At 39.3% G+C, this 14,469-nt stretch overlaps 1 protein-coding gene across 2 annotated transcripts in view; it reads left to right on the top strand.

Moving 5' to 3' along the window:
• smtnb (smoothelin b) overlaps positions 1 to 14,469 on the top strand; it is a 272,508-nt gene that overhangs the window by 102,178 nt on the left and 155,861 nt on the right. For both annotated transcript variants that reach the window (XM_063034479.1, XM_063034478.1), the window contains exon 5: positions 1,561 to 1,721. In XM_063034479.1, coding sequence (XP_062890549.1) covers positions 1,561 to 1,721 — 161 coding nt within the window. The remainder of the gene's footprint in view (positions 1 to 1,560; positions 1,722 to 14,469) is intronic.

Below are 14,469 nucleotides of genomic sequence, written 5' to 3'. Positions count from 1 at the left end.
ATGATGCAGGATCAGGTGATGTGCTGTAGCTGCCTGATGTGGGAGCTGGTGGACCCCACTGTGGTTCCTGGTGACCACATCTGCAGCAAGTGTTGGCTGCTCGAGGAACTCAGGCTCAAAATTGATAACCTGGAACCTGAGCTTCAAACACTGTGGCACATCAGGGGGGGGAGAGCTACCTAGATTCTCTGTTTCAGGAGGTAGTCACATTCATTAGATTAGATTTTTATCTCCTCATGGATATGAAGGATGTAAGTAATAAAGTCAATTCAGTTCAGATGCCTCAAATTCAGTCTGTGATCAGGGACAAGAGGTGTGACTGTGAATGGGGCGGGTAGTGGGATCCAAGGGACAGTGGTGGAGGAGCCTCAGCCCTTGAGCTTGTCCAACAGGTCTGAGATTCTTGCTCCCTGAGTGGATGAGAATGGGGGCTGTAGGAAGGATGAGCAACCTAACTTTGGCACTGCAGTTCAGGGAGCCATTCAAGAGGGGGGAAAAGAAGAAAAATGTGGTGGAACTTGGGGATAGTAAAGTCAGAGGAATAGACAGTTTTCTGTTGTAAGGATAGAGCTTCCTGAAGGCTGTGTTGTTTGCCTGGTGCCCAAGTTCAGGACGTCTTATCTGATCTGCAGTGGGATGGGAAAGATCCAATTGTCATGGTCCATGTGGTTACCAACAACATAGGTAGAACAAGAAAAGAGGTTCTGTTGAAGGAATTTGAGCAGCTAGCCACTAAATTACAAAGCAGAACCAAAAAGGTAGTAATCTCTGGATTACTACCTGAGCCATGTGCAAATTGACATGGGGTCAAGAAGATTAGAGAGTTAAATGATTGGTGTGAGAGAAGTGGTTTTGAATTCATAGGAAATTGGCACCCATATTGGGGTGAACCATGATGGGACCTGGATCCCAGCAAAATGCATAACTAGGACTGTGGATAGGGCTTTAAAGTCTTGTGACATTTGTTTAGTGAAGAGAGGGTGTATTATAGCAGACTTGAGGGAAAAAAGGAGAAAATCAGAGGAAGGAGAATTATTATGGAATTACCTAACATGGGAGCCAGTAAAAAAAGTTGGATGATCAATGTTTTGGCCAGGATGCAGGATATGTGGTCAAAATAAATTTGGAGAAGGCATGAAGAATGAGGGAAAATGTGGAAGGCTGCAAGTTTGTGGAATGATTGAGGAATAAATGAAAGGAATGAGGGACTCTTAAAACTTGAGTAAAAATATGAAATATTCTACTTCTACCTGTGAGGGCAGAAAGAACCTGGGAAAAATTCCATTTCTGGAATAGTATTTTAGCTATGAAACACTTCATTGAAGAACATTGAAGAAGTATAAACTTAGCATATGCCTCATACCTTTCCATTTTGGTATGAACTTCTTGGAGATTGTTAGAAATAAAGAATGTTGAGTTTCTCTACATTGATACTATCAAATCGTATATTATTGAACATCGACTCATGAGCTACCTTCCATACTCTAATCTAAGTCACATGAAAATATTCTCCAAAGATCTTGTCTATGACTTATACTTGCTATCCTTCCATTTCTTCAGCTGCATATATCCGGGACAGGCCAATTGGCAGACCAGTCCATAATGGAGCACAGGAGATTGAAAAAACATCGTCTACGTACCAGCGTGATGTCCTACCACAAACAATGCGTTCAAGCAAGGACCAATTGGCAAAATGCGAGGACAATTTTCTTCGACCAGTGGTGAGTATTTTATAACATGATTAAGCAACAGTCAATGGTTCAGGTCAGTGAGTCTTCATCAGAAATGGAAAGTGAGAAAACAAACCTGTTTTAAGTTGCAGTGTCAGGCAGAGGTAAGGAAAATGGGGGATGCCTTTTAATAAGTTTGTTAAGGTAACAATTAACTCTGGTATTGGCAGTTAAAGAGAAAAGAAACACCGACCAGGTTTAAACTATGACTGCAGTACATTTAGAAGGCATGAAGTGTCTTTATTCCTAATGATTATTTCTCCCCACCCTAAATGGGCCCCTCCTGGCATCTTATCCTTTCGAGATCTTTTCATGACTATCAGCTGATGAGACATTGACTACCTTAGTTTGTCCACTCCCTTTACATGTTCTAATCTATCCCTTTCTGAACTTGAACTTCTGTTCCCTAAGTAATACCTTTATCCAAACTGTCCTCCAGAGTGGTGGTTTTGTGATTTGATGGCACCTATCTTGAAGGGCCAAACATCAGTTTTCAGAAATACCCCATAACTCATTCTGAGCCTTGGCTCCGCTATGAAGATCAGGCCATTGAGGAGCAGGTAATTATTAATCTCATTATTCAGTAGATCTTTCTCATCGTCCTCCAGCTTTGTAGTACTCCATACGTGCAGTCCATACTTCTATCTTCTTCCTAAAATCCACTGAAGGGACTATATAGGCTGGCCCTTTTGTTTAAGGCTTGCTTTTCCCTAGCAAACATTTTTTCTTACCTTAACTTCATTCTTTCTCCTCTGGTCCAGTCCCTTATCACTTTTGTGAATGATCTCCTTGACATCCCAAGTGCCCTCTGCCACTGGCAATTTCTAGTATCCGGATCCCAAATAAGGTACCTTCACTACTACCAGGATGGCATGTACAGTAGGCCTTCTGCTCTCTTCTTCCAACAGTTATTTGCCTGGTTGAAAGTGAACAACTTATTCCAGATCAAAGCTGGAACCTCAAATGGGCCCTTCTGTGGAAGATGTAGTTCCTTTTTTTTTAAAAAATCCTACTTGGTTCCACTCTCTCAACTTTTTTTTTAACAGGAACATTATTAACTTTGTGTTAGTGTTGGTTCTTGCATTCATATAGAACTCAAATACTTAATTACTTTTGCTGCCATTTTCCAACCTGTTCAATTATTTATAAGGTTCATTTCTTCCCTTGCCTTTCTACTTACCTTTGTCTTCATTTTAGGGAATACATCAGCAAACAACGTCCATTACATGCCCATAGACTCCCACAACTACTTTCACTATCTTCCACAAACGAGAAAATCTGCAGAAAATCCTTTGAGCACTATTTTACTTTCCAAAATCCTCTATTTTCATCCTATCTATTCTAATGATGAGATTTTCCACACAAATGCCTCTAAGCTATCTTGCTTTCTCATCGATCATGGTTTCCTCCTGACTATATTTAATTGATCCTTGATATCATTTTTTCTATTTCCCCATTCTCTCTCCTCTTTGCCTGAGCATGGATAGAGTTGCTCTAGTCTTCACCTTCCAGCACAATGAATTATCATATACTCTTCTGTCTCACAGAACTTTTTTTCCCGAAGATCTTTGTCATGTAACTACAGGAGATGGAATGTCTGTCTGAACTGGGCATTTCTAGCACCTCTATTGGTTCAGGTTACTCACTGGCATTTCTGAACATGCATGTCCATTTTCTGTTTTTCTCTCTTTGTTTCATTAATTAATCAATCAGCTTGCTCTGTAAAAAGGAAGAATTACATCAAGTGGTTTTAATGTATCGCAAAATTCTCTTTGACCTATCCATCCCTTCTCTGTCTTCTCTGCAGTTAAAACTAACTTGTGTTCTCACTTCCACAGTTCTGATGAAGAGTTCAATGCTTGAAAACAGAATTTCAGCAAGCAGTTAGGAGAGAAACAATATGTTAATTATTATTGCAAGAGAACTTGAGTACAAGACATCTTCCTCCATTTATATAGAGTTATGGTAATATGGAACCTGGAGTACTGTGTACAGGTCTCGTCTCCCAGTCTGAGAAATGATCTACTTGTGACAGAAGGAGTACAGTGAAAGCTTCTCAGATTGACTCTCTGGATGTGAGTTTTTGATGTGAGGAGAGATTAAGCAGACTGTGCTTACCTCTCTGGACTTCATCAGAATGTGAGGTAATCACACTGAGTCATACAAAACTCTCATGCCTCTTGACATGAATCTAGAATCAGAAGTCACAGTTTCAAAATGAGGGATCAGTCGTTCAAGACGGGTGAAAAGAAATGTATTCACCCAAAAGAAAGTAATTATGAAATTCTCCTCACAAAACACCGGAGGAACTCGACAGGTCAGGCAGCATCTATGGAAATGAATAAAGGGTCGGTGCCCCTCCTTCTTCCCTTTCTCCCATGGTCCACTTGCCTCTTCTGTCAGATTACTTCTTCCCCAGCCTTTTACCTGGCTTTACCTGTCCCCTTCGAGCTAGTCCTCCTCCCCCTCCCCCCACCTTTTTATTCTGGTGTCTTCTTCTTTCTTTTCCCATCCTGAGGAGGAGTCTAGGCCTGAAACATCAACTGTTTGTTCATTTCCATAGATGCTGCCTGACCGGCTGAGTTCCTGCAGCATTTTGTGTATGTGTCGCTCTGGATTTCTAGCATAAGTAGAATCTCTTGTGTTTCTGAAATTCTCCGGCGAGATTTTGGAGGCCAAATCACATGACAAACTTTGGATAGACTTTGAAACAGAGGGAAGTGTCACTCGGATAAAATATCAGCCAATATTTACTGAATGGTGGAAGAACAAGTTTAAAGGACCAAAGGTCTACTTCTGCCTCTATTTCTAATGTTCAATTTCAATGGCATATCCTGGCTGCTACAAAGAAAAGACACTTATTACTAAATATTGAGCATTAAAGTGCTTAAATATATAATCCAGATCTTATTGGAGGCTGATGTACATTGTAAGATACTACCAGACTTTTATTTGGAAATATTTTAATCTTAAAACTGTATTTTTGTCAAAGGATTTTGTGCATTACTGGATTAAGTATCAAAAAGAAATTGAATACAAAGGAAAATTGTGAAATTGCTATGAATTTCACATAGTCGACATTTCACTTCTGGGCTTTACATAGGTTCAATATGCTAATAGTCTGGTGACTCATGCAAAAATATGCTTTGATGTTGCTTGTGGAGTCTGCTTTGTCATTACATGAATGGAATGCATCTGAGCATATCCTGGGTTGTGGAGACCTATGTTGTGAACCTACTTAGGCTATGATTAAGTAATATAAACGTCTGTTGTGGCTGATTAAAAATATCTGCATTTTATCAAGAAATTAGCAAAGGTGCCAACAAATAACTGCAACATGTATGGCAGATGTTCCAGTAAAGGAGCTTATTTTTCATTGCTCTTTTCCCCTAGAATGTAAGAGGGTATTAATTAATACATTTTCTTTGTCCATATGGAATTACAGCTGCTTGCATGTGTTAGATAAGTACTGGAAGTTGACCTTGGATTATGCTCATGGTATAAAGTAAATTTGATTTTGCATTCACATTCTTGCTCCATCTACTAAAAGAGGCTAATGGTGTGCTGCTGATATCAGATATGTGGGTCTCTTCAGCAACAGTGAATAAAAAAATAAGCTCGAGAAAATTGTGTAAGCCCATCTGCATTAGCGACCAACTTGCCTTGTCAAGGTTGGAGATGTCAAGCACAATAATTGGCAAATAAATAATGCAGATCTCTATGTAATTGCTGTATTCATGGCTATATTTAGCTTAAAGTATACTTTAAGATTCTGTATCTATAAACAGTCCTTTCTGCACAGTTTGATTTTTAATTGTTTCATTAACAATAGCTTCATCCATGTCATCTATTTAAATCATGCCTGCTATTGTGATTGACATCTTAAACTTTGAGCAGGTGCTTTCCATCTGTAATTTCTTGATCCAGATGTGCTTTGCTTTTAACTTCCACTTGCGGTTCAATTTCCTCTTTATTTCTTTTCTCTCTTCTTTCTGTTTTCTCTTCTCCACTCTTCCCCTCTTCAGAGAGATAGAAACAAGAAAGGAAAAAAGGCAAAGATTAGCAGAAAGATTTTAGAGAACAGTAAAAAGATGACCATATTCTATGAGCAGCTCTTGGCTCCATCCCTCCCCCTCCTCTTATCATTTTGGATCTCCCCCTCCCACTCCCACTTTCCAATCTCTTACTAACTCTTCCTTCAGTTAGTCCTGATGAAGGGTCTCGGCCTGAAACGTCGACTGTACCTCTTCCTAGAGATGCTGCCTGGCCTGCTGCGTTCACCAGCAACTTTGATGTGCGTTGCTTGAATTTCCAGCATCTGCAGATTCCTGTTGTTTACCATATTCTATGACTTGTATAAGCAACATCTCAGAAGATTGACTACAGTATTGTATAATTTGTAAGTGTGTATTGCCTGTTTACGAGCCAGATATGTTTTTGTGACAATAATAATGTAAATATTTTCCATTGTAAATGTTTGTATTACATATGTATATTGGAAACTTGGGTTGCAATCTGGCCTTTCACCAGCAGCACTTGAACGTTGCAGCTTCCAGCAATTTAATGTGTCCTGCATGAAATTCCTGTTTGATCCATTTGCTTACAAAATCACAGCAAATATTAATCACACACAATCCAAATATCTGGAAGACTAGAACATGATGCATCTCCATGAACCAAGTAGAGAATTTGATGGTCCAAACCTTTTCTTCCAATATATACTTGAAAGTCATTTGATCTCAAGATTGTGTTTGGTCTTGACTTGCCTTCTACAATATCAGGACATTTGACTTGCCTTGGCAAAATTGAATATATGCCTTTATTTTATTTAAACTAATAAATGCAATACAGCTTTTTGTATAAAAGTGTGGACTAATGTAGACAAATTGTAAGTGGTGTAGATTGAAATTAAACCATATTTAGTCCTGAGGCAACACCAGTAGTTGAACCAGAAGGAATAAAATACTTTATCTAGTTAAGTCATCCATTTGACAGAGTATAATAGCTTTCATTTGTAAATGTTTAACAAGTTGTTATATTGAAATCTTTATTTTCTATGCAAACAGCTACACTTGCTTCCTTCACTGGAAACAGGCAATTCCTGTTATTTCATTCTTTTCAGTGGCTTCCATCTTCTTAATAGAATTCGTGATCTGTGTATTATTTGTTTACTTTTTTATTGTTGCACAGTTTGTTTTTTTTCCGCACATTGGATGTTTGTCAGCCTTTGTTGTGAGGGTTTTTTTCATGGATTCTATTGTGTTTCTCTGATTTGTGGCTGCTTTCTTACAGACCAAGAAGTACTCCATTTTCTCCATCTCCATCTGTTCTCTTGCCTCTGGCCTATCAAGCATTCCCACTCCATCTACTCGATTGTTTGTAACCCTGCACCTTGATAAGTTGGAATGTGTTCACTTGCATATTTCATGTCCAACTCCCTCACTTACTCTTTTTGTCATCCTCCATGAAATTCCTTGCAACATTTTTTACTGTTGCAGGTGCTGTATCACTTCACATAGCTTATGTAACATTCCTGTAGAGGAGAGATCACTGATCTGCTCCAGTGTTTATTAGACTACATATTCTTATGTCATTTTATCATGTTTTTAATTGAAATTCTGGTCCTTTTTTCCAAAAAAAAATAATACTGGAACAAAAACAAGAGAAGGTTATTGTGTACTTCTCTTTGGATATGAGTACTCTTCCCTATATCCCTTAATATGGTTTGTGAATCAAATCTCAATCCATCTCATATTTGGAGTTAACTACTAAGCTAGCATCCATTGCTGTATATATAAGAACTCTAAAAAAACTGATGCATTGTTATAAATTCAAAATCGCATTCATTTGTAAGCCCTCCAGGAGTTTTTAACTTTGGTAGTTGTTTGCTTAAAATTCTTAAAAAGATGTAAATATCCCACAAGTGTATATTTATTGGGTAATGGGGAACAATTGATTTATTGGTTCAAAATAATAAATTGCTGATAGTAATTTCACCCAGATTGAAATGGAATATTCCAATGATAGTTTGTTAAAGAAACTTTAATTGTTCTATTCAGGTGTCCAGTAGGATATTACGAAATGACTGCTGGCACTCCCCTGTGTTAATTCTTCCTTGTTTCAACTCCATTCTCAGGATAAATTGATGAAGTGACAGGATTTTGTAGTGTATGAACATTCTGTTGTCTACTAATTCAGTTCCATACATTTGCCCCCTGGAATTATGCAGCTGAAGTTTGATTTTCTTTTCCTCTAGATTTAAACATCAAGTCTGGGTCTTACTATTTTTTGCCTAAAACTTGACCAAATTCTTCATCATGTTAGTCATGTGTTCCATTTTGCATGTTTGAGTTTACATGGCATGATGTCATTCTCTGTGCAAACCACCACCCCATCCTGATCCCTATATAATCTGTAGATCTCCTGACTTTAGTTTTCTCCATTGAATAGGTCTGTTTCTACTAGGGTGTATTTATATAATGCCAATATTACTTTGTTTTTTTTGCTGGTATGATGACAGACAGTGGAGATGATGTAATATTTTGAAGACCAAGTCCTGATACTATTTACTGGTTGTAATACATCTTAAAAGAATTTGCAGGAAGTAACAAGTCAGCGATTCTGTGATTCATATCCTCAGTTCAGAGCTTCCTCTAGTCTTATTATTTGGGCTGATGTCCAAATATGGAACTGGTCTTCAACCTGATTTTAATTAATGAAAAATGGGTTAGTCTGATTACTGCCACTGCCAGTTTCAAACCAAAGTACATATTCACTATATTGAAACAATTGAAGGAATGTTTTGAATAGTAATTGCACAAAGCCATGTACCAATGTGGTAATTTCTTTTTCTACAACAACAGGGACAGATTAAAAAAATTATCTCCAGCCATTGTTTCTTTCTGTCATTTTCCTCATTCAGGCCCCAAGCCTTCATTCCTCGCAAGACAGTGATAGAATATAGGATGGTGTGGAACAGGCCCTTCGGCCCACAATGTTGTGCCGAACCATCTAAAAAGTAAATCAAAAAACCCAAAAACTAATCCCTCCTACCTACACAATGTCCATATGTTTCCATGTTCCTCATATTCATGTGTCTATCTAAACATCTCTAATGTATTTGCCTCCACCACCATATTAGGCAGTACATTTCGGGCATCTATGGCTCTTTGAGTAAAAAAATTTGCTCCTTACATCTCATTTGAACCTACCTCCTCTCACTTTCAATGCATGCCCTCTGGTATTAGACATTTCTATCCTGGGAAAAAGATACTCGCTGTCTACTCTATCTATGCCTCTCATAATCTTACAAACCTCTAGTCAGATCTCCCCTCAGGCTCCGCCACTCCAAAGGAAACAGCCCAAATTTGTCCAGCCTCTTATGATAGCTCATGCTCTCTGAACCAGGCAGCATCCAGAAGCATCCTCTTCTGCAACCTCTGCAAAGCCTCAACATCCTTCCTCTAGTGGGGTGACCAGAACTGTATGCAATGCTGCAGAAGTGGCCTAACCAGAGCTCTATAAAGTTGTAACCTAACCGCTTGACTTTGGAACTCAGTGCCTCAAGTAGTAAGCCTTCTCAACCACTTTATTGACCTGCATAGCCTCTTTCAGTATGTGTTGGCATAACTATAGATAGATAGTTAATGATTGTGTTGGTTCTTAGTCTAATTCTCCCGCTTTTATTTCTTACATAATTATACATGAATATGTTGTTAGTATAGTAGTTATATTCCTATGTTAATGATCCAGATCCTTAATAATCTAAAATCAGTGACTTCAAAACTGAATTGAAATTCAGTTTAAAATCTGATCAGTAAAGTTGGTTGTGAAGTGTTCAGGTTGTTGTATGAACTTAGTCAATTCAAGAATTTTTTTTAGGCTAGGAAACCTATTTCCTTTACAAAATGCCATACAACATGATTAACTCTGAATTAACCATCCACTTAAATACATAAGTACATTTCTCAATTGTATGAGAATGGTACAAGTAAGCAGATTATCACCATAGTCTCTTAAGAAAAAATAAGGCCGGGCAATTAAAATACATCTTGGAAATTAATCAAATTGTTTGGATATTAGTCTTCAGATATTTTTAGTTCAAGTCTTAACTGTGTACAATACTGAATCGGGACATCTTTGCTTTAGGAAATTGTTATCAGGGATGCAAAATCTTGGTGTATGCAGATAGGAAACTGTCACATCCTTTGTGCATTGACAGCATTGGCCTTAAAGAATGAAAGGTTTGTGAGCTACTGTTAGTAACTTCTGTTGTTTACTAATTGATGCAAGTTATATCTGAGAGAAAAGAAACCAGTTTTGGAGGGAATTGTGTCAAGAAGTTTCCGGCTTAATGTCTCAGTGGGGTGAAATTTCCAAAAAGTTGTATACCTCAAAAGGAAACAAAATATATTTAATAGATGATCAATGATTTAAAAATCTGAAAGTAGCTCAGTATTTGGGCATGTGTTGTAATTCATCTTTTTTTTCAGAACCACAAATATATTTAGTAGCATATCTGTGACAGATGACTCTTCTCAATTTTAAAAAAAAGTTGAAAACTTCTGCTTCCTTACAATCGTTCTCCTTGGCTTGTTGTATGATGTGTGCAGATCCAATAAATTCTTGATTTGTTAGTTCCCCTTGTTTAAATAAGCCTGGAAGTTTGTATTGATAGTCACTCAGTTTCCTGGGTAGGGGGATGAACAGAAGGAAAGGGAACAGCCTGAATTTTTCAACAAAATACCACAATCTCCTCACCAATATACTGAAAACTTTAGGATTCCTCTATCTCCATGCGTGATTGCAGGAATTCCAAACTTGCTGGCCATACTTTATGAGCTATTTCTGATTGCATTCTGATGTTGGACTCCTCATGGAATTCATACATAGAGTATGAAGTTGTGGCATTTCCCCAAATACTTACACGGAGGTCAGATCTAATCTAAAGTATAATCTCTGCACTCATTAGATGGAAGAAAGAGCTGGGTGGAACAAAAGCAAGTTTGTTTTATAATTATAACTAAATATTTATATTAATTTAAGTATTTTAGTTTTAATGTAACTCTGAGATGTGTAATAGATATTGAATTTTTTAAATGTTTTTCAATATCTGCGACAGTCACCAAATTTAGAATAAGTCAAATTTATTGTCATTTAATTATATACATGGATATAATTCATATAACTATACAGAAATGAGACAACATTTCTTCAAATCAGGGTGTAAAGCACAGTAGTATACATAACACAGAAATACATAACACATGATAACATGAATGTAAGGAAAAAATCTACAGATGAATCACACATATAACAAACTAAGGTACATTAATATTAAATATTGTAAGGTACGGAACAGATTAACTAGTGACATTTCAAATGTGATGCAGCAGAGAGTTCAGAAGCCTAATGGCCTGGGGGAAGAAACTGTTTTATATTCTGACTGTTCTTGTTTTTATGCATCAGAGCCTGATGGTAGAAAGTCAAAGAGGATTCTGAATGGATGGGTGGGATCCTTAATAATACTAAGGGCCCTGTGTATGCAACGCCCTTATAAGTGTCCCCGATGGACGGTAGGAAGACCCCTATGATCTTCTCAGCTATTCTCATAGTCCTTTGTAGGGACTTTTGGTTCGATGCTCAACTGCTTCCATACCTGATGGAGGTGCAACTGAACAGGATGCTGTCAGTGGTGTTCCTGTAAAATGCAGTTAAAATGGGGGAGGGAGCATTGCTTGCTCAATCTGCTTAGGAAGTGGAGACATTGCGGTGCCTTCTTGTTCAGGGAGATGACTTTAAGAGACTAAGTGAGGCCATACGTGATGTGAATGCCCAGGAACTTGGTGCACTTAACTTTCTCTACAGAGGAGCCATGTACTTGCAGAGGGAGATGATTCGTCTGCACCTTCCTGGTTCATTATAATTTCCTTTGTCTTCTCCACATTCAGGCTTAGGTTGTTCTTCTCACACCAATCCACCAGCCACTCAACTTCTGCTCTATACTCCATCACATCATTGTTCTTGATAAGGCCAACCACTGATGTGTCACCTGCAAACTTGCTGACTTGGTTTGGGCTTGATCCTGCAACATAGTCATGCATCAACAGTGTGAACAGCAGCAGCCTAAGCACATAGCCTTGGGGAGTACTCAGCGTGATGGGACAGGAGACGTTGCTGCCCACACAGACTGACTGTGGCCTTACTGCTAAGAAGTAACAGTATCTAACTGCAGAGGGAGGTATTGAGACCCAGTGAGGTCAGTTTCCCCACCAGTTTCTGAGGTGTGATGGTATTGAACGCCAAACAAAAGTCTATAAGCAGCAGTCTGCCATATGAGACCCCATTTTCCAGGTGGGACAGGACAGAGTAGAGGGCAGAGGCTATTGCATCATCAGTGGATTGATTTGAGCAATAAGTAAACTGGAAAAGGTCTAGTGTAGCCAGGAGAAAGGCTTTAGTGTGCTCTGTGACCAGCTACTCAAAGCATTTCATGATGGTTGATGTTAATGCCACCAGACTATAGTCACTTAGACAGGTTATTGTTGTATTCTTTGGCATTGGAATGTTGGTTGCTGTCTTGAAAACTGAGGGAACAATGGATTGTTCCAGAGAGATCTGAATGTATCTGTAAGCACCTCTGTCAACTGGACTACGCAGTCTTTCAGAATCCCACCTGGTATATTATCGGGCCCTGCAGCTTTGCGTGGGTTGACTCTGTCCCGTGTCTTCCTCACCTCAGCTTCAGCCAGATGGAATGTCTGCTCCCCCGGGCGGAGGGGTGCCTTCCTCGTCAACAATTTGTTCTGTGCATCAGACTGGGCGTAGAAGACATTCGGCTAATCAGGGAGTGGAACATCCAGGTCACTGATGAACAGGGTTTACTTGTAGCCTGTAATCTTCTGAATTCCCTGTCACATGTGCCTCATGTCTCCGGTATCACACTTGGATTGGCCAGAGGTAATTTTTTTCTCTACTGCTTGTTTTCCCACTTGTTCTTGAACTATTTCATTCATTCCGATATGACAGTGTTTATGGTTGCAAGGACCACAGGCTGATTAAATTAGCATCCTGCAAAAAGTTGACACTGACAGATTAATTAAAGTGTAATTAGAATGTGACTATATTGGGGGCACTGTTGAGCCATGAGCAAGTAGGATGCACCCTCCTGTAGCTCCGACAGATTTGATATTAAAACTTCATTTACACAAAGTCAATTTGAGGTTTAGGGTGGCAAACGAAGGGGAGGTGCTCTTCAATACATACTAGAAGGAGAAAGAGTGAAGGAGTGTGCTACAAAATACCGAGAAGAGGAATGGCTAAGGCAGAGACGAACGAAGAAGCAGCCCAATTGACACCTCGGAGCTCACAAGTGAGGGCCACGTGGAGCCACGTGCACAGAGTATGGACAACAATGCGGTATTGGTGGCCATAGAGTCGCTACATGCAGAGCTAACTACGATGAAGTCAGACATCTGTAAGAAAATTGAAGAAAAAGTTGTAGAAGTAGCAGTCACTTTGAGAGGTGAAATTGCTTCGTTGAAAGCGGAAAATGACGCTGCGATTACCGCATTGAAAGCCCAGTTGAATACACAAGATCAAACTCTGAAAGAGATAGCAGAGTTGGCTAACGGAGCTTCAGACATAGTTGTGGAGCTGGAAAGCAAGGTGAAACGACTTTGTGGGCAAGTTGAACAACTTTCTGAAAAATGCCTAGATTTGGAGGGACATTCGAAACGACAGAATCTGAGAATTGAGGGCCTACGAGAAGGGCAGGAAAATGGGCAGAAGACAAGAGATTTCACGGCACAGAAGCTAAAACAAGCTCTAAACCTGGGAGAAGCTCCAATGATAGACTGAGCACATAAAGCACTTCAGAAACGCCCAGGGGACGATGAGCCGCTGCGACACCTGATAGTGAGGATCCATTATTGCCATGTATTTGAAGGTATAATGCAGAAGGCGATAGGTACCAAGAATCTACAATATCAAGGACAAAGGATTCAAATCTTTAGAGACCTTCCATCCACGGTGGCTAAACGACGTGCGGCTTTTATACTGGTCAGGAGGTTGCTGCAGGATAGACCTGGAGTCAAGTTTGGCCTCCTCTATCCCGCGAAGCTACGAGTGACAATTAATGGAACTGAGGCAGTGTTTACAGATTCAGAAGAAGCTCACTGGTATACGGAACGTCATTTGTGAAATGCTGAGAAGTGACTGTGCACAGTGAGAAGAAACCCCTTACAGAATGAAGGTGCCCCAAATAAAACTCCGCAGTAGGAAATTGTGAACGTTTCGAACATCAATGAGGCCCTGCCTCTAATCCCTGTAGAAAACAGGACTCTTTGAGTTATATTTAGATTGCACTATGTCGGATTAAGGCCCTATGAGTGCACAGATGGTAATAAGAGTTGGTCTAAACTGGTGTTGTATGAGGAGTATGTTGTTAACGGTGCTGGACTTTCTGGTGCTAGAGTAAGTTATAGCTTTGAGAATCACACTCACTTTAACATCTCGATAATCTCTGTTTGCTAGTTTTTCTTGTTTTTTTCATTCTGATGCCAGATTTGGCTTTGTGACCATCTATATAACTGGGGTGCTACTACATTGGTTCAGAGAAGTGTTAGAGATCAAGAAGTTATTCCTAGAGTTTTGACTAGGTGTATTTATGTATGGAGATTTTTTTTTCCGTTTATTTCAAGCTTTTAAGGGTGATGGGAGCTGTGGGGGGAGGGAGGGA

The sequence above is a fragment of the Mobula hypostoma genome, chromosome 27 (assembly GCF_963921235.1).
Source record: "Mobula hypostoma chromosome 27, sMobHyp1.1, whole genome shotgun sequence".
NCBI classification, from domain to species: domain Eukaryota; kingdom Metazoa; phylum Chordata; class Chondrichthyes; order Myliobatiformes; family Myliobatidae; genus Mobula; species Mobula hypostoma.
This window is presented reverse-complemented; position numbering and strand designations above follow the sequence as displayed.